At 37.8% G+C, this 24,485-nt stretch overlaps 1 protein-coding gene across 6 annotated transcripts; it reads left to right on the top strand.

Moving 5' to 3' along the window:
• The first annotated feature begins 15,123 nt into the window (after nt 1-15,123).
• Nucleotides 15,124-19,565, top strand: LOC132643791 (transcription factor bHLH130-like). Of its 6 annotated transcripts, none has more exons than XR_009583755.1 (6): nt 15,125-16,495; nt 17,115-17,449; nt 17,531-17,686; nt 17,792-17,886; nt 18,933-18,998; nt 19,085-19,156. XR_009583755.1 is itself a non-coding variant. In XM_060360321.1 (6 exons), exons 1-6 carry the CDS (start codon nt 15,835-15,837, stop codon nt 19,304-19,306), a joined length of 1,308 nt encoding a protein of 435 aa, XP_060216304.1. In that variant the 5' UTR covers nt 15,125-15,834; the 3' UTR covers nt 19,307-19,565. The 6 variants fall into 6 exon arrangements, 2 of the variants coding, with proteins under 2 accessions (XP_060216304.1, XP_060216303.1); XR_009583756.1 differs by having other exon boundaries at nt 17,792-17,903; XM_060360321.1 differs by lacking the exon at nt 17,792-17,886 and adding an exon at nt 19,262-19,565 and having other exon boundaries at nt 17,139-17,449; nt 19,085-19,153.
• Nucleotides 19,566-24,485: the final 4,920 nt, after the last annotated feature.

Below are 24,485 nucleotides of genomic sequence, written 5' to 3'. Positions count from 1 at the left end.
TCACATGAGCGAGAGGGGGTTGGAAATTTTGAGCAACCGAAACCTTTTGAAAGGTGAGAAGATTAGTACACTTGATTTTTGTGAGCATTGTGTCCTTGGAAAGCAGAAACGGGTCAGCTTTAGCACGAGCAAGCACAAAACCGAAGGGTTACTTGACTACATTCATTCAGATTTATGGGGTCCATCTCAGGTTCTATACTAGGGTGGAAAGAGGTATCTTCTTGCTTTCATTGATGATTTTTCACGCAAGGCTTGGGTATACTTCTTAAAAGCTAAAATTGATGTCTTCGAGAATTTCAAAACTGGAAGACATTAATTGAAAATCAGTGTGATAGAAAGATTAAATGTCTTCGAACAGATAATGGCTTGGAGTTTTGCAACGAAGAGTTTGACAATTTCTGCAAGAATCATGGTGTATTGAGACATAGAACTGTTAGGCATACACCACAACAGAATAGAGTAGCTGAAAGGATGAACCGCACTCTTCTTGAAAAAGCACGATGTATGCTCTCTAATACCAAGGTGCCTAAGGAGTTCTGGGCGGAAGTAGTAAATACTGCTTGTTATGTTGTTAATCGTTCTCCGGCGTAGGCGATTGACTTCAAAACTCCAAATGAGGTATGGTCAGCTAAACTGTCTGATTGCTCGTACTTAAGAATCTTTGGATGTCTCGCATATTATCATGTAAGTGATGGAAAACTAGAACCTAGAGCTCAAAAGGTTTATTTATGGGATATGCTGAAGGGGTAAAAGGATATAGAATATGGAGTTTAGGTTTGTAATCAGTAGAGATGTTAATTTTGATAAGGCCTCCATGCTTGATCCTGGAAAGACTTCTATTGAGTTTGCAGGACAGAAAATTCTTACAACAGAAACAGTGGAGGAAAATGTGAAACTCACCGAGCACGAGGATCAAGTGACTCAGGTGGAGTCAGATAATAAAAAAGCTCACACAGTAGTACCTGAAGGTGAACCATACAGTATAGCTACTGGAAGGGAAAAACGAACTCCGAAGCCTAATCCAAAATATTATCCTCAGCCGCAAGCTAAACTTGTGGCCTATGCATTAGCTACTGCCGAGGAGGATATAAAGGATCTGGAACCCTTAAGCTATACAGAAGCTACTATGTGTGGTGAAGCTGATCAATGGCGTTTAGCCATGATCAAAGAGATGGAGTTTCTGCACAAGAACCAGACATGGGATTTGGTGAGTCTACCAAAGGGGAAGAGAACTGTTAGTTGCAAATGGGTCTTCAGAAAAAAGGATGGCATTGTGGGTGTAGAAGATGCTAGATACAAAGCGAGATTGGTTGCTAAGTCTTTTGTCGGAAGGAGGGAATCAATTACAATGAGATTTTATCACCAGTCGTGAAGCATAGCTCAATTCGTGTGTTACTAGCTTTGGTGGCCCATTATTACTTGAAGCTTCATCAACTTGATGTCAAGACTGCATTGTTACATAGTAAACTTGAAGAGATGATCTTCATGAATCTGCCCAAGGGTTTCCTTATTGAAGGAAAAGAAGACCAGGTTTGTCAATTGAAGAAATCTTTGTATGGTTTCAAACAGTCACCACGACGGTGGTACAAGAGATTTGATGCATTCATGATTACAAAAGGTTTCTCGAGAAGTGCATTTGATAGCTGCGTGTATCACATGACGGTGTCTGGTAATTCAAATATTTATTTACTATTATATATTGACAATATTGATGCTAATAGTATGACAGAGATAAATGATTTAAAGAAACTGCTAAGTAAGGAGTTTGACATGAAATATTTAGGTGAAGCTAAGAAAATCCTTAGAATGGAGATTCATAGGAAGAACGGTGAGGTACCTCTTTCATAGAAGAAGTATATTGAGAAGGTACTTCAGAGGTTTGACATGGATAAATGTAAACCCGTTACTTTACTGTTAGCACAACATTTCTGACTTTCTTCTGATGGCACCGTAATCAAAGGAAGAGGTGGAGTACATGTCAAGAATTCCTTATTCTAATGCAGTTGGTAGCATTATGTATGTTATGGTTTGCACTTAGCCTGGTATTGCTCAAACAGTGAATGTGGAAAGTCGATTCATGTCTAATCTGGGTAAGACGCATTGGGAAGCCATTAAGTGGATATTGAGATATCTTAAAGGTTCTTCGAATGTTAGTCTAACTTTTTGTGGGATGAGAAATGAAGGCTTCTCGACCCTTAGTTATGTGGATTCTGATTTTGCAGGTGATCTTGATAGAAGGAGATCAACAACGGGCTAAATCTTTACTCTTGCAAGTAGTGCCATAAGTTGGAAGGCAACTCTCCAGTCTATAGTTGCTTTGTCCACAACAGAAGCTGAATATATGGCAGCAGAAGCAGTAAAGGAGGCTATATGGTTGAAAGGTTTGGTGTCAGAATTGAGTAGGGTTCAACATGAACCAACTCTAAAGTGTGATAACCAGAGTGCTATTCACTTGATAAAAAATCAGAGATTTCATGATCGCACCAAACACATTGATATCAGATTCCATTTTATTCATGATGTTATTAAACACGGCACAATTAAGGTCTTGAAGGTTGACACAAAGGACAACACAGTTGATATGTTGACCAAGGTGGTTCCTTTTGTCAAGTTCAGTCATTGTATGAATTCGGCCCGAGTTCGCATCAACTGATGCGTCAGGATGGAGAACGGCAGGGCAAGGTAGAGCTACTAGTATGTAAAAGGTTTCGGTTAGTGTCTCTTGTTTCCTACACAGAGTTAGCTCATGTAGGCTTAGAGACATTGGACTGAATGACGTTCATATGGAAGCTCGAAATTCATCTCAATGTGGAGATTGTGAAGTTGAGAAGATATTCAAGCCAATTCCTACTCAAAAGAGGAAAGAAATAAAAGGAAACTTTTTTTTCTTTGTTGGTTTTCGAGTGTGACCTAGTAGAATAAATACATGCTAGCTAGAATTTATTAAGTAGAACATAGAAACTAAGAATATTCAATCTTGTAACTTACTTTCTTTCTTGATATTAATAAAAGTGCCGACCGTTCTCCGTGGACTAGGATCACATCGATCCGAACCACATTAGTTACTGTGTTTTTATCATTTCTGTGCTAACAATGATTAATAAATTTTTGCCTCTTAAGATTATTATTAATTATTATGAGACATCCCATTCCACTATACATAACGGGTCAGACTTTGTAAACTTTTACAAATTTGTTTTTAGTTATATATTTTTTTACAATTTTTTTTTATTTTTATACATAAGAAAATCTAAAATTAACACACGAGGGCTGAAGATATTTATTTTCTTTTATTCAAATTGTGAATGATCATGTGAGACCATTTCCTCGTATGGTATGCATAGTATACCCCAAGCTCAGAACTGGATACTTTAATATTACTGGGTTTCCTTCTTCAAGTACCTTTCTTTTTCCAAAACAAGTAAAATTATTCTAGTTTCCCAAATTACTATTTTGGGGAATGAATTTCCCAAGTTCCTTCAACTTCAATAGATCACGGACTTTCCCTAATTACTATACTTTGCTAGGAAGGACTTCTTTCTTCTATTGCGAATTCAACTGTGGTCCAAAAATACGTGTACGGGAAAAGCATCAACTAAATCATGAATAATCATATCCATATCTAGAGAGAAAGCAAAAAAAGTAGAATCTTGAGGGGCTAGTCCTTGATAAACAAACTGAACTTGTGAGCAATATCAATAATTTGATTTCTTGCATAATGACTTTGTATTGGGCTGATGAATTTGTCTTGAAAATATCACTGAAGTAAAAAAAAAGAACAAGAAGAAGTGGAAAGAATAGAGTGGGAATAAACTTAATTACTTTCTTTGCCAATATTGCACATTTTGTATTTTAAAATGTTTAAGAATATTTGATACTAATTCAGTGTTAGTATATTTCTACAAATAAATTTATTTAACCAATAAAATCTATGGTTTACCTGATACTTCTTTCTATTCCAAATATTAACCTTTTAACAAATTAGGAGCCTGTTTGGATAGACTTATAACTTATGGCTTATAAACATAAGGAAAAAATAGCCAAATGAGCCCCCAATGTTTAACCGAAATTCCAACTACATACTAAATCTTTGCAGGGGTCCTATGACCCCCTGGTCATTTTAAAAGTGAAATAATTTGCTCCCTGAAACGCTATACCCAGATCTAAAGTATGCAGTGAAATACACGCGCCAACCAGCATTTAACACGTATATTTTTCATTTAAATCCTTTTTTATTATTTTTCCCTAATTCTTCTTCTTTCCAACATACTTACACCATTAAACAATTTCAGAGCTCCAAATTGAAGAAAAAAGAGAAACCCATCATTCAAAGGCTACCAAAAATCAACAGCAAAGTATGGTTTCATTGAAAACCAAAGATTAGTATGAAGACAAAGTATGGTTTCATTGAAAACCAAAGATTAATATGAAATTCTTCTTACCCAGAAAGAAGAAAACTTTGCACTACCTTAATTTCTTTTTTTTTTTTTTTAATAAAAAATTTGTTGGAGTTGAAGAGAAAGATGGTCCAGTCGCCGGATTATTCCATTTTTTTAAATTTCTTTTCTTTCCTTTCTCTTCCACCTGTGCTTCTTAAGAGCATGTCACAATCTCCTTCCTAACTTCAAGATCTGATCTTTTTCATAGCAATCAGTGTAGAGATTCGTCTAGTATTACTCAAATTTGCAGGTTTGTTTTGGGTTTTCATGATATGAAGTTTTCTTATCTAGCTAAATTCTTGATTTGATTCCTATTTTGTTTAATGTTGGCATTTAGATTGATGGGTCGTTCAAATTTTCAATTGGGTCTTTAATTACTTTTTTCTATTTGTGTATCTAATATTTCAGTGAAGATGATTGCATCAGACGAGAACCAACAATAGTGAAATTGGTGTAGTTCCGGTACTGAACTAGTGGGGGAACGACGGTCACCGGTGAAATGAAGGTGGTGTTTGGACGGTGATCTAGAGCTCTATTTGTTGGTCTCTCAATCATGTGTCCTCCTTTTTCCTCAATGTTTATCCTATTTGTTCTTCTAAAAAATGCACACAATCTAGAAAGAAAAATCCCAATCCCCAAGAAAAACATGAACTCCCGTATCTCGTTTTCTTGGGTTTTGATTTCTGATGAATTTGATCTTTTCTGAATATGACCCTGAATTTTCTTGTTTAGATCTTATTTGTTATTATGAGAAAAAATGAATTTTGCCAGTGAATTTTTTCGGCAACCAAAATCAGGTGACTTGTTGAAGAGAAGAAGAAAGAAGAGAAAGAAAATGAAAAAGAAAGAGAAAGAATTTAAAAAATTAGAAAATTAAATAAAAATACTTATAAAAATAAACTTTTAATAATCTATTTTTGTCTCTCACTCTCTTTGAGAGAGTGAAATACACTCTCTTTGCCACCTCAGCATTTAGGGAGCAATATATTCTACTTTTAAAATGCCCAGGGGGCTAATAGGACCCCCGCAAAGATAAGGTGTGTAGTTGGGATTTCGGTCAAATGGTGGGGGCTTAGTTGGCCATTTTTTGTAAACATAAGCCATAAGTTAGAAATCTTAACTTATGGCTTTTGACTTATTTTTGTTATTTTAGCTTAAAATAAGTGTTTAAAGCGCTTTACATAAGTTAGGAAATGGATTTTGACTTATTTTTGTCATTTTAGCTTAAACATAAGTGCTTAAAAGCACTTTTATGTTTTACCCAAACACTACAAAGTGCTTAAAAACTATTTTGGCTTGAAAGCACCTAAAACAAGCTCTAATTTTGTTTCAAAATATTTGACATTCTTAGAAAAACATTATTCATTAGTTTTTTCTCGAATCTATCTTTATTGTTAATGGTGAAACACTAATTATTAAAAAGGTGTGTAAAAACTTTAAAAGATAAAAGGGTCAAGGTACCTACAAACAGTTTTTTAAAAGGCAGTTTCGGAACTCGCCTCGGGGCTTGCTCTGGGGTGGGGCACAGGCAAAAACGCCTCAGGGCTTATGTGTGGGACTTAGTTCTGTGAGGCTTACTCCCTAAGCGCCCGACTGTACGCCCTAAACACGCCTAACGCCCAACGTTCTGGGGCTCGCGTAAGAGTTCTTACACAAATTAAGCCCAGTTAACATTATTAACCCTCATAATTCTTTATTAAATGAATGATGCTTAATAGTTTGCTTCATTTATAGATATAAGACAATTGAGAATAACAAATAACGAACCGTAGCATTGCATATTTACTATTTGAGAACACTGCGAGGGTGAACACCACTTAACATTTCTTTTAAAAATATATAGCCAAATTTTGCGTCTTCACTTTCCATTAGTCTTCACATTTTTGTCATGTGTCTCAAAATTGTCATAGTTTCTTATTTTGCTATTTGAAAGTAGTTTTATTTTTATTCATAAAGGAGTGATGTTTTAATTATAATTTGATAAACTTATTGATTATTTTCTTTTAGGGAGGTAAATTGCATAGTATATATGATAGTAGTATGCTTTAGAAATTGTGATTCCTTTCTTGTTTGAAAGTTAAGGGGTTAAAAATGGTTTGTATCTCATAATAACTTTTAAATCATTGCAATTATTTATACTTGTAAAATCATGTTAGAAGTTTTTCTTTCTATGAGTTTCTTTAATCATGTTATTAATTTTTAAAAACTATTTATATATATTTTATAATTTTTGTGTCATTATACTGTTTTACCATATTATAAATTAAAAATTTAAAGATTCATGGGGCTTACGCCTCGTCTAGTACTAAGTAAACCGCCCCGCCTCACGCCCCCGCCTTTTAAAACACTGCGTACAAAGCCACACTTAAATTATGGTGAAATTGTTAATTGCACATTTAAACTATGCGGAGTTCTATTACCTCCTGAATTTTTGCGTTTCTATTACCCCCTCCCCTCCCCCAAACTTATTTTTTCGTATAATTATTTACCACATTCACTAATTACCTGGAGCTTTGGGTATAGTTCAGGGGAATACTGATGCCTTATCCCTTTTTAAAAAAAATTAAATTTAGGCCTCTTGGGCCATTTTATTCATGGAAGAAAAAAAATCAACAGACGTCCAATAGAACCGGGCCACAAATTAGCCCAGTCCAAAAAAAAAATAAAAAAAAATCAAAACAATGTAAACTAAAAGTACTAACAAAAAGACAGCAAAATATATTTGGACCAAGCCTCAATTACGCAACTAGGTCAGCAGCCTTCATTCCTTTTCTCTCTCTATCTGCTGCCTCTCTCTAGAAATTCTCGTCGTTCAGATGAAACTCCGAGCAGGTTGTTATGTCCCGTGTTTCGTATAAGTGGAAATCGAGAAATAATTACGACTTGTGTGTTATAAGGAAATATTTCTGATTTTGGTGAATATGACTATGTTGGTTATGGAATCATTAATGTCAAGACCTCGGGGAAGGCCGAGGGTAAATTTGGAATTTCGAAAATTAGTTTCGGGAATTACAAAATGGGACGTTTTATGAATTGGGCCAAGAAAAATACTACACAAAAATTGAGGCCCAAGACTTTAAAGTGGCCGGCCAAGAGGCAAGTCCAAGCCCATCCCTTGCAAGTCATGTGCTATGCACATGACATTAAGTGGATATATATCACTTTTATCTCTTTGAATTATCAAGTCTTACATAGCAAAACAAAAGTTGAAGAACACCACAAAAAAAAACACCTCTCGGCCGAGAATGGAAAAAAGAGAATTTTTTTTTTGGCAAGCTTGGTTCTAGCATTAAAAATCTTGGTTTCTACATAATTGTGAAGTGCTCAAGACGCTCTCCGTTGTAGTACAATTAGTTTGACGAAAGGGCGACGTTTGCGGCAAATCGGGATTTCAAGAAAAAGGTGAGATTTCTATGCTTTATGTTATGGAATGGACATATATGTGTTAGTAATTGGAGTAACGTGAGGATTATGGAATTGTGTTGTGGGTGAAGTAGCCGTGCATGTGTGAAAAGTTGTGTGTGGCCGTGTTCAATATAAGGTGGGGGAAAGAGTCGTCTAAAGTTTATTTAAATTGGTTAGTTGTATTGTAGTGATCCCTTGTGATGCAAATGAATGTTTGATGAATTGATTTGGTGTTAGAAAATTATTTCGGATATTATCGGAAAGCGTATACCTTCGGTATCATTGTATATTTAGGGTGCTAGAGACTTTAAATATGAATTGCTAATGATGTTAATGAATTCGGAATGAAACGACGCAAGTTAGAATGTTCGTCGTGACTTTTGATGTTTTGAATGAAATATGGAAAATAATGAATCTCGGGAACTTTCGTATATGGTTTGGAGTATATTTGGGATGTGATTGAAAGGATCTTGAATGAGTAAATGAATATAAGGATGTGGATATAGATTTGGAACTTTGGAAGTATGAATGAAAGTTGCCAACTTAAGTAATAAAGTTGAACTTTGAACCTAGAGTGGTTTGGTTATTGTTTGTGTTGTTTGTTGATGTGTGGGCTGTTGTTATTGATATATTTTGAGCCGAGCTAAGTCTCGGGGATGTTAGATTTATAGGGGAAATGCTGCCGAAATTTCGGTAGGCAAAAATGGAGTTAAAGGCATTTTTAAGCCTAAGAATCTCAATTGGTAACTTTGACCATTTGCAGATTTTAGACGAAACGGGACTGGACTTTTGGGAGAGCATGCGACGTCTGAAAGGTATGTAAAGTCCCCTACTCCTTCATTTGGCATGTCTTAGTATCCTAGGCGAATATTGGAACTTCCGGAGCATTCCTGCTCCTCGAAACCCGATCCACAGAAAAGTTACTATTCATTCAATTCAATTGAAGCCTAAGGGCTATATTTTGGCTAGAATGCCACCATTCGTTCGAAACCTATTGAAAGGTGGTCGGGTAACTTAGAAATGATTATGTATGACCCTTTGGCCTATAAATGTTCGAAAAATATGTTCGCCGCCTCAACTTGCCTCGAGGTGGGCCCGTTAACCCCGAGACGCCCTATTTGACTTATTGGGCTGTCCTTTTGAATAAAGTTTGAAATGATGCTTTCGATTTTGGAACTTCCTCCTACGAGATATATTTTGAATATTACGATGCGCTAAGTTACGTTTTGAGCCATATGCACTATTTTGGAAACGTTTTGTGAAAGGAAACCTTATATCGACTAAGTATTCGATTATTTTGTACTAAAGAACGATTTGTGAAACTATTATGTTTTGAAAGACTATTTTGAAGTATGATTTGCATTTGTTTGCTCACGACTCCGCTCGTGCCTTATTATGATTTCGTTCACCGGTTCCCGGGCCGGTTTTGATTCGTGCGCCTTATGATAATTCAGTCGTATGCTGTGTTACGGTTCCCGAGGCTTCGCCATAGGGCCGGGTTCCGTTTGGAGTTATGCTGTGATATGGCTCGTGATGCGATACGCACACCTATGATTATGTTTGTGTTCGGGGATGTACGGAGATTTGAAACCTTCTGGTGTTATGCTGTGTGTGGCGCCAGCGTCGGAGTGGCGACCACGTTCCTGAGCTTTGCATGATTTCATCTGCATTATGTATATGTATATGACTTGATACGGATTTTGACACACCGGTTTGTACTCCACTTTGTTACCTGATTTGCTTTCAGTTTGGGCCATATATCTGTACTCCGTGCTTTACATACTCAGTACATATTTCGTACTGACCCCCTGTTCTTCGGGGGCTGCGTTTCATGCCCGCAGGTACAGAAGCTCGTTTGGGTGATCCTTCGGCTTAGGCTACTCATTCTGCTATTTTGGAGTACTCCTTCTGATCCGGAGTCCACTTTTGGTATAGACATTCTCTGTTATGCATACACTGTGTACATTTGACTATTTGGGTACAGCGGGGCCCTGTCTCGCCATCTGTCTTTGTTTTGAGTTCGTAGAGGCCTGTAGTCACATATGTGGGGCGAGGGTCCTATGTATGTTTGTTCGATTTTGTTTTCTGGTCTTAAAGCGGTCCGTTTGTTATGATGGGCCTAAATGGCCCTTATGCTTATGTTTACACTTTTGACCGGCGATGTCTATTCCGCCGCTTTGTTTGGATCTGATATGACAATCTGATTTGTACGACCGCTTAAGACATATTTTGACATAAACTATGTTTGATATGATTTGGTAAAAATTCTGAAGTGAGTTTGGATTTGATAATGAATGTGCGATTCGGTCTGGGTACCCAGGTAGGGTGCCAGTCGCGGCCCACGGGGCTGGGTCGTGACACAGGTGAGGATGATGATCGCCACTATTAGTGTTTTTGAGACTCCAGTAGTGGTTCTGACTCTCTATTGTGGCTTCAATGCTCCCAATCGCCCTTTTTTTGCTCCTAGTAATGTATCTCTTTTCCCAAGCTTCTATTTGAGGATTTTGTGTATTTTGAACTCTAATCTGTATCTCCTTGTTTGCATGAGCTGAAAATCTGAGCTGTATCTGTCTCCGATGAGTGTCTTTCATCAAAGATCGACTTGCAAGTTACTCTCAGGTACGAGATCTTCGATTTATCACTGTTAATGATTCTCCTTAGCTTGATATCTAGCTCCATGAAATATTGGCAATTTACAGGGCCAATATCTAGTGCTATGTTTGCTAAATCTTCTGCCATCTTGTTACCTTCTCGCATTATATGTGTGTATATGCATTGCTTTCCTGCTTCAAATAATTTAATGTCTTCTATGTATCTCACAATATTCCAATGTGGTTTCCACTCATCATTTAGAATCTTCTGCATCATTAATGAATCTGTTTGAATGATCACCTTGTTCCTCTATGTAATGTTGCACCATTTAATTGCTTCCTATATTGCTACTGCTTCTGTGTTACTGATATGCCTTAATTCCTCTGCCTGAGCATGAATGATATCCCCTTCCTCATTTCTAGCACAAAAACCATAAGACCCTCTGCTTGAATTTCCTCTGGCTGCACCATCAGTATTGCAAATAATCCAATCTCTAGGAGGTGATTGCTAGATAACTTAGTGACTTTCACTTTAGGTTTGTAACCTTCTAATAATTGCAAAAGTTCATCCCATCGATTAGGAATATTCTGAATAGATGGATTTCTAACCTTGAACAATCTCTGAATAGTAGTATACACCTGAAATATACATCTCCCAACTTTTTTCTTATCTCCATGCTTGTAAGCATTCCTCCTCTTCCACAGTTCCCACATAATTACAGCTGACATAACTTGAAATATTGGTTTAAGCCTGTTGTTTACGGGCTCACTCCACCATTTCACTATGATTTGCTGTAATTGTAATCCTTGAATATTCAAACTTGCAAAAGAAGAGAAAAAGGACCAAGTCCTATTAGCAGCCACATGCATTCTCTTCAATACCTCATCAATTGGGACTTTAAACTTCCAACAGCTCCCCATAAAGAAAGAAATTTTGAAAGGTAGCCCCTTAATCCAGATGTTCTTATAAAGATCATTCTCCTGTTCTCTAACTCTTAGGTACTCCCATGCAGTCTTCACTGAAAATTTCCCCTTATTGCTCAGAATCCACCATGGTTCATCCTCCTTGTCTTGACTATTTGGTGGCTTTGCAGTCTCCACTATGTGTTGTACTATCTCCTCTGATAAAAGACCCTGTAGCTTTTGTTCATCCCACTTTCCATCCTTCACCAATTCATGCACATTTTGAATTGAGTCATTATATGTATCCCTTTGTGTAGCATAGTAAAGTGCCCCTAATCCAGTCCAATTGTCATACCAGAATAGAGTATTTCCTTTCCTCACCTGCCACCAAATTCTACCAGAACAGAGTATTTCCTTTCCTCGCCTGCCACCAAATGTGATGTTCTATAATGTCTCTAGCTTGTAGCAGCTTTTTCCAGTTCTGTGACCCATATTTCCATTGAGCCACCATTGGATTATCCTTCTTGCAATACTTGTTGAACATAAAAACACTCTAAAGAGATGGAATAGTTCTAAAACTCCACCATATCTTACAGTATAGTGCCGTGGACACATCATGTAAAGATCTGAATACAAGTCCCCATTCCTTCTCAGGTACACATAACTGTATCCATGATACCTAGTGTTTGCTCCTTCCTCTCACAGTATTACTCCAAAAGAATTGAGCAGATTTTTTGTTTATCTGTCTAATCACCCCTACAGGTGGGTTAAGAGCAGATAATAAATGCACATGCTTTCCTTGCAGTACATGCTTGATCAAAACTGCCCTGCCCCTAAATGATAACATCTTACCTTTCCAAGCCTGTAATCGCTTCATAATTTTTGTTACAATAGGACTGTAGAATTCAATCTTCTTCCTACTGTAGAAAATAGGACATCCCAGATAAATAAATGGAAAATCTTTTCTATTTATGCCTGCCACTACTTCTAGAATCACCTTAATATCATTTGTGACTGAATGATGTAAATAGACAAAGCTTTTTTCCTTATTAATTTTTCTGGCCTGATGTCTTCTCATAGCTTCCCAATACCTCCATTATTAACTTCAGGGAATTCACATCAGTAGATGAAAATATGATCATGTCATCTGGATAGGATAGATGATTTACCTTAGGACTCCACCTGGGTAAACCAAAGCCTTTAAACTGTGGGATCTGATGTAGCTGATTTAGATTTTTGGTCAATACTTCTGCTATTAGAATGAATAGAGTGGGTGAAAGAGGATCCCCTTCCTTGACCCCTCTTGATGATTGGAAAAAACCATGCTGTTGACCATTAATTAGCACTGAGTACCAATTATTGCTCACAATCCTGAAAACCATATCAATTACTATGTGAGAAAACCCATCTTCCTCATAAACTTTGTTAGAAAAAGCCAGGACACCCTGTTATATGCCTTAGGCATGTCCAGTTTCACCACCACATTAGCAGTCTTGGTCCTTAGCCTAATATCAGATACAATTTCTTGTGTTAGTAAAATGTTCTCCACTATACTTCTCCCTTTAACAAAACCAACTTGATTTAAGGATATCAAGTCTGGTAATAAATTCTGCATCCTTTCATGAATCAACCTTGAGAAGATCTTGTTCACAAAATTGCTCAAATTAATAAGCCTCATATCAGAAAAGGTATTAATGATATCTTTTTTTGGTAAGAGAACTAAATTAGTATGAGTTATGAACTTAGGGAGCTCAGCACCACAGAAAAAGCAATAACCATATTAGTCACATCTCCTCATATGATCTCCCAACTTTTCTGAAAGAACATACCTGTAAAGCCATCTGGTCCTCCTGCACTTTCCCCATTCAAATTCATCACAATATTTTAACCTCTTCCTCAGTTGGAAATGCAGTGATGCCATTATTCTGATCCTCTGAAATCATGCATGGTACATGATCCAGTATTTCAAAACTACTAGGGTCTTCTTCTTTGGCAAATTGGTTGCTGAAGAAATTTACAGCCTCTTTTGCCATCTCCTCTGTCTCCTCCAGCTAAATTCCCTCCCTGTTTTGTATTCTCCTTAGTTTCAATCTCTTTCTCCTCTCTTGTACATAGGAATGGAAAAATCTAGTATTCCTATCCCCCTCCTCAAACCATTGTAGCCTAGCTTTTTGCCTCCAAAATTGTTCCTCTAAGTGTAAGTACCTATTAAGATCAGCTTGATCCCTATGTAATATTTCTCTATTGCTGGGTGAGGGTTGTAACTCAAACTGAATCTCATGCACCTTTATCACATCCTATAATGCTTCAATTTCTTGAAATATTCCCATAAGTGCTTTTACTCCACTGAATAAGGGCAGCTTTAATTTTTTTTAGCTTATGATGCCTTATCCCTAAAACATACAATATGCATACGCTTGCGTATACTAAACTAAAAAAAAGGTGTCTAATGTCTCATTTCATCTGATTTTTTCAGACCTCAACCAACCAGATCATCGTCTTTCAAATCTCAAACACAACAATATAAAGTCATGATTTTTAGCGATGTTCAGCATCTCGTAAAGCTAATCAATAATTATGCATAAGTAATAAAGTCAAGGCAAAGCTTTCTGCATAGAACATAATGAAACAAATATGAGAAATGTCCACGTCCCTTGTGTATATTAAATGCAAAGAACATTTCAGCTATAAAAAAGAATGGAAAACTCATGCACCATTGAAGTATATACTACAAATAATAAAGTGAAAATCCAATCACCATAAAGGGGTGAGATTTGAGAGATGAAGAGGCCCGGTCGGTTTGGGTTTGAAAGAATCAAATGAAATAAGAGATTAAGACTCCTTTTTTTTTTTTTTAGTTTAGTATAGGCGCGTGTATGCATATTGTATGTTTTAACTTATTTGCTTTATCAAGTAATTAGTGAAGAGGTTAAATAATACAAAAAAAAAAAAAAACCTTGGGGGTACTAGGATCCCGTATAAAGCTGAGGGGATGAGAGCACACCTCATAGTTTAAGTGTGTGATGATAATTTCACCATAATTTAGGTATGTTTTTATTGCCTTATCTTTTTTTTTTTTTTTTTCAAAAGTTAAGGGTAAAAAACATACCTCAAGTATCACTTTTTTTTTAGTTTCCTACCTGAACTATCAGGTGTAAGAATTTTCTACTTATAGCCTGTTTGGCCAAGCTTCTAAAATCAGTTTATTTTGAAAAGTGCTTTTTAAAAAGTACTTTTTGTGAGAAACAATTTGTGTTTAGCCAATTAATTTAAAAAGCACTTTTGAGCAGTAATTAGAGTTTGACCAAACTTTTAAAAAGTGTTTTTAAGTGTATTTTTCTCAAAAGTGCTTTTAAAAAAAGTGTTTCTGGGAAAAAACAACTTTTTTTAACTTCTCAAAAACTGCTTCTGCTACTTCCCAAAAATATTTATTTTCTCCCAAAGGCTTGGCCAAACACCTCACTTTTTTTTTTTTTTTTTAAATAAGCATTTTTTGAAAAAAAATAGATATTTTTGGAAAAAAATAAGCTTGACTAAATAGACTATTAAACTATTACCAGCTAGTTAGCAAAACACATCTCAACCGTATTTATTCCCTTTTTTCTAACCCTCCATTTTGAGGATCTACAGTGCTATTATTGCCTTGTCCCAAAGAGAAATAATGTCACTCCCATGAGTTTCTTTTTTGTGTCAAAATATAAAGATCCGTGAGTAATAAACAACATTCTTTAAGGCTATTAGAGGAAAGTCATAAATATCAGAGCTTAAAAAGGAGAAAATAACATTACGTATTATTTATTGCAGTCTTGAAAAACAGTTGCAACTTCCCAAGAAAGAAAGCCCGAGATCTCTCTCTGATCTGTGTTGCTGAAGTTGTCATTGGCTTCCGTACTTTTCACTCTCCTCAACCCACCCCTCCAACCCCCCCTACCCCACCTACCTCTACTGCCACCACCGCCACCACCATCTTTGCCACCACTGTGTCCATTTCCCGATGAAATAGAATAACAACTTTGTTTTCTTTCTCTGTCTTTAGACTCTTTTAGTCTCTTTGTTTTTAATCTTATCCTTTTCTTCTTTCTCTTTTGTCTTCTCTTTTCTATACCTTAGCTTACTCCAATATTCTAACTTTACATATTTTCTTAATTCTTAGTCCTTAATTACCTTCTACTTTCTCTTAATTTCTACTTGTGAATTTTCTTGAATTCTAGTTTCATACTTGATATTGTCTTCACATTCAAATGGATTTTCCACCTTTTTTCTCCTGGTAGAATCTATGTGAAAATCTTGAAGTTCTGTGAATTTTTATCTACAATTTGTTGGTTGTTCGTATTATCTAGCTTTAGGATATACCATCTTTGTTCCTATAATAAGGTCTTAAATAAACATCTTAATTAAAAGTTTTCCTTCTTAGAGTGAACTGAGATTTTCCAGCTGATATAAACCATAATACCACCAAAAGAAAAAAAAAAGAATAAAAAAAGAAGAAGATTAAAATGGATCATAGTCATGTTCAGCAGCAACGAATTAGTTCAGGGTTAACTAGGTATCGATCTGCACCAAGTTCATACTTCTCTAGCCTATTAAGTAATACTCCTGTTGGTGGTGGTGGATGTGGTTATGCAAGAGATGATTTTTCTCGTGGTTCAACGAGTAGTGATATAGAGCAAGTTTTCGCTAGATTTGTCGCTAGTATTGGTAACCAGGACTCGAACTCGGGTACAAATCAACAAATTCAGGACAACCCCAAGAGTAATTTGAACGTGACATCGGATTTTATTGTTCCAAAACAAGAGGATATACAGCAGAACAAGCGCTTAATGCGACATAGGAGTAGCGATTACTCTTTGGTTGCACAAATGAATTATCAAAACCAAGCTCAACAACAGAGCCAACAGTTTATTTCACCTGTGAAAAAGGAACCAGAGACTCTGCAACAATTGCAACAGCAAAGTACTGTGAATTACCAAAGCCAAGCTCAACAAATTGACAAGTCGAGGGTGGCCAGTTCATCGGCCATGGATAATTCATTTGTATTTACGAGTTCTGTGAATTCGGCTCGTTGGACACCTGGTAGTGGTGGTGGTGCTAATTCGAATCTTACTCGTTATAATAGTTCGCCTGCTGGATTCTTTGACACAATCAATATTGGAAATGGTATGCATTTTCTTGCTTAAATAGTGTTGTGCTGATGAAATTTATGAGTATGTCCATTTTAAGCTAATACTAGCTTCGTGTTATATGCTTGTTATGAACCTTGTCTCATGTGACTGTGAAGAAACCTTATTATAGCGCAAAGCTCGTGCATTTAACTCATTTTAAGCTTATAGTTCATACTGTATACAAGTATATGATGAAAAACATTAGTTGTTGCAGATTAAAAAAAGGATCACTTTGATTAGAAACAAATAGGTTTAGTTGCTATTTAGTTCTTGTGTATCGATATTACCGATGGGAATTGAAATCTAGATAACATTATGGTACAAATAGGATTCTTGTTAAGATTGATGCCTTGTTATTAATCATCCTTTATGACACCAGAGATATCGAGTCGTAGATATGGATATCTACTAAATTATTTTCTTGTTAACTGAGTTCTACTGAAATTCTAAGGTAAAGGTAAGAGGGTCTCTTATATGTTAATAAATATTTGCCAAGAAGATGAAGAAATAGTAGATTATTGCTTATGAGTTTTAAGTGGAAACTAGTGGTCATCTCAACTGTTTAATCTGACTTTAGAGTTCAAGTTTGCTGCTAAAATTCCAGCAATTGACAGAATATGGTCCTATGCGAGGCATAGGGAGTTATGGAACTAGTACTAGTGCTGCTACAGAAACTTTATTATCGACTCCGAGAAGCTTCAAGACTCAAGTGGGATTCTCATCAGGGAAACCTCCTGCTTCTCCCGGGCTAATGGCTCCAATCTCTGAAATTGGAGATAAAGTCTTGGAAGGAAACGGTACGGGCAATGAACATAAAAATGATGAGAGTTGCATTACAGATTTTCCCATGCCTTCTTGGGAAGATTCACCCATTTTGTCCGACGATTTCCTCAAAACCGAAGACATTGAGATTGAGCCATTCTCTGATGTAAATACATCCCATAATCAGGTACTTATTTTTTTTATCTCGTTAAACGTGTAGTACGCTTGATTAATCATCGTCTTACACCTACGTGATTTTGATGATCAGAATAGTGAAGGTCTGTCTCGTCCGCCAATTCCTCCTTTATCTCATCATTTGAGTTTGCCCACAAGTACCATGGAGAAGCTCTTGCAAGATTCAACACCCTTAAATGTCAGAGCAAAGAGAGGTTGTGCCACTCACCCTCGTAGCATTGCAGAAAGGGTAAACATTTTTAACACTAAAAACTCTAGTTCCCTCATAAAAAATTCAGCTTATAGAAACTTTGTGACCTTTGGATTTGATAAAATTGATGATCTAATCAATTAGCGGTGAAGAGCGGGCTAGGGAGATAAGTACAGAGCTTCTTACGAGTTTTGACAAGCATGGGTCTTAATAGGGATGCCAATGGTTCGATTTGGCAGGTTATTCCAAGAAACGTGTAACATACGAGTACCATTTCTTTTAGGCTTAATACCTAGATGGACCCTTAAACTTGGTATGTTTTGTAAGATAGACATATAAACTTATAAGGTGACCAGATAGACACTTAAACTTACTCAAAGTGTATTTTTCAAGTTTTTCAGTTGTTTTGAAAACAAAAACTATATTTTTCAAACACTCACAATTTTCATGGCCAAACAAGCCCTAAATATATCACAAAATATTTTTTTTAAAATGCAAAAATAAGGCAAACGCATATACATGAGACTATAAATGTGCACTTAAACCAATAAATACTCGCTAATCGCAATTTTGCAGCTTTCAATTAACTCGAATTTTTTTTTACACTTGAATAATTAAAAAACAATAACTTTAACCAATAAAAATCATTAAAAAAAGAAATTTCAAATTAAGAAATTTCTAAGTTCAGTATTTCAAGTGTAAAAGAAATTTCAAATTAAGAAAACTGTAAAGCCGAGAAGAAAATCCTTAAAAAAAAGAAATTTTTTAATTTGAAATTTCTTTTTTTAAGGATTTTTATTGGTTAAAGTTATTGTTTTTTAATTATTTAAGTGTAAAAAAAAAACCGAGTTAATTGAAAGCTGCAAAATTGCGATTAGCGAGTATTTATTGGTTTAAGTGCACATTTATAGTCTCATGTATATGCGTTTGCCTTATTTTTGCATTTTAAAAAAAATATTTTGTGATATATTTAGGGCTTGTTTGGCCATGAAAATTGTGAGTGTTTGAAAAATATAGTTTTTGTTTTCAAAACAACTGAAAAACTTGAAAAATACACTTTGAGTAAGTTTAAGTGTCTATCTGGTCACCTTATAAGTTTATATGTCTATCTTACAAAACATGTCAAGTTTAAGGGTCCATCTGGGTATTAAGCCTTTCTTTTATTTTTTGTATTGTGTATAACAAAAATTAGACTTTTTCGAACCATACCAAAATCTGTTTAATCCTTCCGAGTCTTGAAATGCATGGGTCTTAGCATGTACTGATATAATTAAGACTAATTTAGGTGAGAAGAACACGAATAAGCGAAAGAATGAGGAAGCTGCAGGAGCTTGTTCCCAACATGGACAAGGTAGAATCCTAACTTAAGAATTTCACCAAAATCAGATACAGTTGAAATTTTAGTGTATTCATTTTGCTACTTCAATTTCATTGCAGCAAACACACACAGCAGATATGTTGGATTTTGCAGTAGATTACATTAAAGAGCTGGAGGCACAAGTCAAGGTATATATCCTACAGAACTTCGGATCACAACGAGCAACGCAATGGGATTTTTAGGATCCCCATTTCAAGAAATTGTATAATAACACTCCTTATCTGGGTTCTTTGCAGATACTGGCAGAAAGGCGGGCCAAGTGTACGTGCATACATAAGTAAAAAAGCTACAGATCAAAAGGTGAAGGTAGGATGAAAGGGAACTGATGAAATATCCAAGCAAAATTGGAAATCCCTTTGGCACTTGTCAAGAAGAGACAATGGAGTTGGCATTTTGCTGGGCAACAAGATAGGAGCAAATTCATTTGATATAACATAATATACTTTTTTTATAAGAATGCTGTATGGATCAACTTGTGCGCGCTTCAATTACTAGCAACTTGTTCATATGAATTACTATGCCCACTGTTTACACGGAAAATCGGTTCAGTTGAATTTATACATGTGGTCAGATCAGAGTAATCAATAAGATTAAGATGCTAGTAATGAAATATTGTAAATAGACGCAAATAAGATAAAGAACGAGAGAGAGAGCGTATGGATTATACATGCTTTATCCGAGGTTAGACTCCTCTTGTTATCGATGAGCCGTGACTCTGGAGCTTAGTAAAGCAATAGCAAGAATATAAAATGTACAGAAATGTGAGAGTAAGAATTGTGTGTTTTAGCTTGAATATCGTGTCCTTGCAATGAGAATTATCATCTCTATTTATCTTAAAAGCTAGGGGAACATATTTCATGTGTTACGCCCCCGCTCATAATAAGCCTTAAAGGCATGATAATAATGTACAATAAAGAGGGTCATAAAGTCGCAATAATAATGAATCTGTAACGCCTCAGCTGTGTAATAACGGATGACTGTTAGGCCTCTCAGGTTTGGAGAAGCTGCGCGTTACATCGGACCTGCAGCTTATTCCGGCACTATAGATCTTCCCCCGGTGGCAGTGATGCTGACTCATCCGAAGTCTCATCCTTCGTGCCACGTGTCTCGACCACATTGGTACAGTTGGATCTTTATATTTACTTAATACAGATAGTCCCCCCACTTTTCGGGATTCAAACAGGTTTTCCCGGGAAGTGGAAGAGTTTTGAACTTGCTCCGATTACGCGGGAATTTGGAACATAACAACGTTTCGCCCGAAATATCAAACGACGTAGATTAATGGAAGCAACGATTAATGTTCCACATCTCCTGCAGACGCCCTGATCCAGGGGATTTGGAAGATCCTATTTCTTTATAAAACCCCCAGAACTTTTCCTAAATCCCATCAGATTATTTCCTTCCTTAAACAAAGTTTAGACTCTTTTCAATAAAGTCTCAAACCTTTCTTTGGCATTATAACGAAATAAAACCTTTATTATGGCATTGCATCCGCCAAGCCCAGCGAACTCGATCCTTTCTCCTTTTCTTCGCTTGTCCTCACATAACCTCTTCAATTCTTACAGCCGCCTTTCTGCTCCGGATTTTGTGCTGGGAATGTTTGACTGGGTGTTGGACTTGCTGAGAGCCACCGGGGGAATAACCAGGACTTGGAAAAGTTTGACTGCTGAATGGTGGAGGGGAAAAAACCATGGTAAGCCTCTAAATCTAAATTTGACTGCATTTTTCCATATTTTCTTGCCTCCCCTGATGGATCCCCTCTGGATGTAAGCCGGGATTTTTGCCCGAAGATCTACAGCACGGAAAATTCCTTCCAGCGCCACGGCTCTTTCCAAAATCCTGACCGCCACCACTTATTTTACCGGAAGTCCCAAACGCAGAGTCTGGAGCCCCTGAGGATTGACGGAACCCCGGTTAAAGGGATAGGATTTCATGTGCGGACCCGACGTCGCTTTATTGAGGCTTGCGGGGAAGTCCAGGATAGCCAAGGTCTGATCAACATCGAAAGTGATGAAGAAAATTCCCCAGTCTCGGAGATAGCAGGTCCAGTCATTCTCTCTGGGCAAAGTGTCCCCGACAATCCCTTAAACTATGCAGGTCTTGATCCTTCATCATTGCATTGCAGCACCAACAGATCTGGTGAAGCCTCCACTGCTCAACTATGGTATGATGGACCAAATTTGAAAATCTTGCTGCACCAGCTTGCCAACCAAATCCTTGCATTCCATACCTTCACCAACTTCACCATAGCCGAGGTGGGGAAACTGCAGGTTCCGAACTCTGTAATTGCTAAGAACTGCCAACTACGTCGGGAAGTCCAGACACCCCGGGTGCGATGCCGTGAATCCGAATCCCTGAAGCATTCCCTTCGTTTGAGTGTTGACAAGACCAGACACCGATTGGAAGAAGAGATGAAAACCCTGCAGTCCAAATACTCCGACCTCCAAAACCTTCAGGTGCGCGTCTGCCGTTTGTCGAGCAAACTGGAGGTCCTTCGGGGATGGCACAGAAGTTCCGAAGCAACCCAAGCCCGCCTTAAGGCGAAGTGGGATAGCATGCAACGGCGCCGGGCCGCCCAGGACCACAGGACCAACCTGATGCCGATCTTTCAATTTTGAAGTCCCGATGGGATGCTTTCCAGGAGGCCTTGGACAAGAAACTGGACTTGGAAGAAGCTTTGATAGATGTTGAGGTGGACTTTGCAGCTGCTGAATCTGCTATGGCAAACTTGAGGACAATAGTTCTGATAGCGAGGATAAGGGTGCCTCTACTCCTGACGAGGGCGAGCCATCTTCTCCTTGATTCCCCAAAATCTGGATGGGCCTTCGTGCCCATGCTTTGTTTACTCCGAGGCTTGCATGCCTCTTTATGCCTTTTTTTTCCTTCTTGTTTTGAACAACTGCCTTTGATTTTTCTTTGCCTTCAAGCCTCTCTATGTTTTGATGTTTTGAAGTTTTAATTTTGCTTCACACTTTCATTCTCGCACCCTTTATATATATATATATATATATATATATATATATATATGTTGTTGTTGTTACCTCAAAGACCAGGCTGATCTATTTGATTTTGCTTCGGAGACTTCAGGTGCAACTAGCTCTTTCTTCTAAAGGATCCGAACTTTAATAATTTTAAATGCCTTACCGGAGTAGTTTTCATCTGAATCGTACTTAAACTGATTTGCGTACAAGTCCTTAGAATTTCTTTCGGACTTTACCTTTTTTTGTTAGAAGTTTTAAATGTTATAAGAGAGGGCCCTTATGTCTCGGTGCTAAGAAAAGGACGTCTCCTTATTCATTTTGGCACAAATGTTTTCGGCGTAACGTTTACTTGCGTCAATTTACCGAACTCTGCTTGTCGTGGCAAAGAAATTCGCTTAACGTGGTTAAAATTTTTGCTTAACAGGGCAAGGAAAGTAACTGCTTAACATGGCAAGGAATATGAACAACATATTTCAAAGTAAGAAAATTCCATTTCCATATATTTTCCATAAATTCCGAATACATGTAGATATTTCAACTGAGCAGTCCCCAGTATTAGTGTAATTCATCTTATATATATGTAGCCCCACAATGTTTGGAAGCAAAGTATGAGGTTCCAGACATTGTATGATGCCTCCGGGGAAATCTAATGATGATCAAACGACACTGCCTCGTTTAAAACCTTGTCGGAAAAACCCAATTGGGACAAACACCGGACGAAGGGAAAGGTGCAGCACCACCAGACATAGTTCCCTGGCTAAGCATAATATCTTTTGAGGAAAATTACATTCCAGTTACAGGGGACTGCCTTTCTATCTGCATCCTTAAGCTTGTACGAGCCTTTTCCGGCAATACTAATCACTTTGTACGGGCCTTCCCAGTTCAGACCTAGCTTTCCAGCATTTGTGTCTCGAGTACCTTGAGTGACCTTTCGTAGCACCAAGTCCCCGAGCTTGAAATGTTGGAGGTTGGTGCGACGATTATAGTATCGCTCCATCTGCTACTTTTGAGCTATCATCCGAACGTATGCGAGGTCTCTGTGTTCCTCTAATAGATCCAGTTGAACCGACATTGCTTGAGAGTTAGATTGTTCTTGTGCCCAATCGTACCGGGGGCTAGGAGCTCCGACTTCCACTGGGATCAACGCCTCCGTCTGTACACCAGGGAGAAAGGAGTTTCACCGGTGCTGGATTTCGCCGTGGTTCTACATGCCCATAGCACCTCTGGTAACTTTGAAGGCCATGCTCCCTTGGCATATTCTAATTTCTTCTTCAGATTTAGGATAAATTTCTTGTTTGTTGACTCTGCCTGACTGTTTCCACTGGGATGGTAAGGGGAATAAGTGATCCTTTTGATGCTCAACTCCTCAAGGAACCTTGTGACTTTGGGTCCAATAAATTTTGGGCCATTATCACAGGTGGTTTCCTTTGGAATTCTGAACCGACAGATTCCGTAATTCCAAATGAAATCAATCACTTCCTTCTATCTGATCTTCTTGGAAGCTGCAGCCTCGACCCATTTATGGAAGTAATCTGTTACGATTAGTACAAATTGTACCTGACCTGACCAGGCCCTGCCAACAACGACCGTACTGACAACGACCCTACTATATCCATCCCCCATTTCATGAATTGCCAGGGGAAAATAAGTGGGTGCAACTCTTCGCCAGACTGAGGCAACATTTGAGTGTACCACTGGAACTTGTCACACCTCCGAACGAACGCCTTGCCATCCTCTTCCATTCTTGGCCAATAATACCTAGCCCGAGGTAGCTTTTTTGAGAGTGACTCCGCATTAGATAATTACCACAGATCCCCTCATGCACTTCCCGCATAACGTAATCCGACTTCTCAGGTCATATGCACCTCGCCATCGGGCCAGAAAAACACCTGGGGTGAAGCAAACCACCAATGATGCTGTAGCGGACCGCCTTTAGTTGCAAAGCCCTTGAAGCCTTTGAGTCTTCCGGTAGCTTCCTGTGGTTGAGTTAGTCCAGGAACTCATTCCGCCAATCCTATATGAGGCTTGTTGAATTGACTTCATCATACCCTGACTGATCTAAGGCCAAATGCAGCAGCTGGACCATAGATTCTGAGTTTAGGCCTACTGAATCCATGGACGAGCCCAAATTGGCCAGTGCATCAGCCTCCACATTCTCCTCACGGGCAACGTGCACCACCGTCCACTCTTGAAACTGAGCCAGCAACCTCAGGACTTTCTCTAAGTACTTTAGCATCCACTTTTCCTTGGCTTCGAACACTCTGTGCACTTGATTTACCACCAAAAGGGAATCACACTTCGCCTCAATGACTTCTGCGCTGAGTCCACTGGCTAGTTGTAGACCTGCAATCAAAGCTTCATACTCCGCTTCATTGTTAGTGAGAGGCACGCTATTAATAGCTTGCCTCAAGACATAACCTGTGGGGGTGCGAAGCATAACACCGAGCCCCGTGACTTTTACATTGGACGCCCCATTCGT

Source organism: Lycium barbarum, chromosome 6 (genome assembly GCF_019175385.1).
Source record: "Lycium barbarum isolate Lr01 chromosome 6, ASM1917538v2, whole genome shotgun sequence".
NCBI lineage: Eukaryota > Viridiplantae > Streptophyta > Magnoliopsida > Solanales > Solanaceae > Lycium > Lycium barbarum.
The sequence above is the reverse complement of the archived record's forward strand: the minus strand, read 5'-3'. Positions and strand labels throughout refer to the sequence as shown.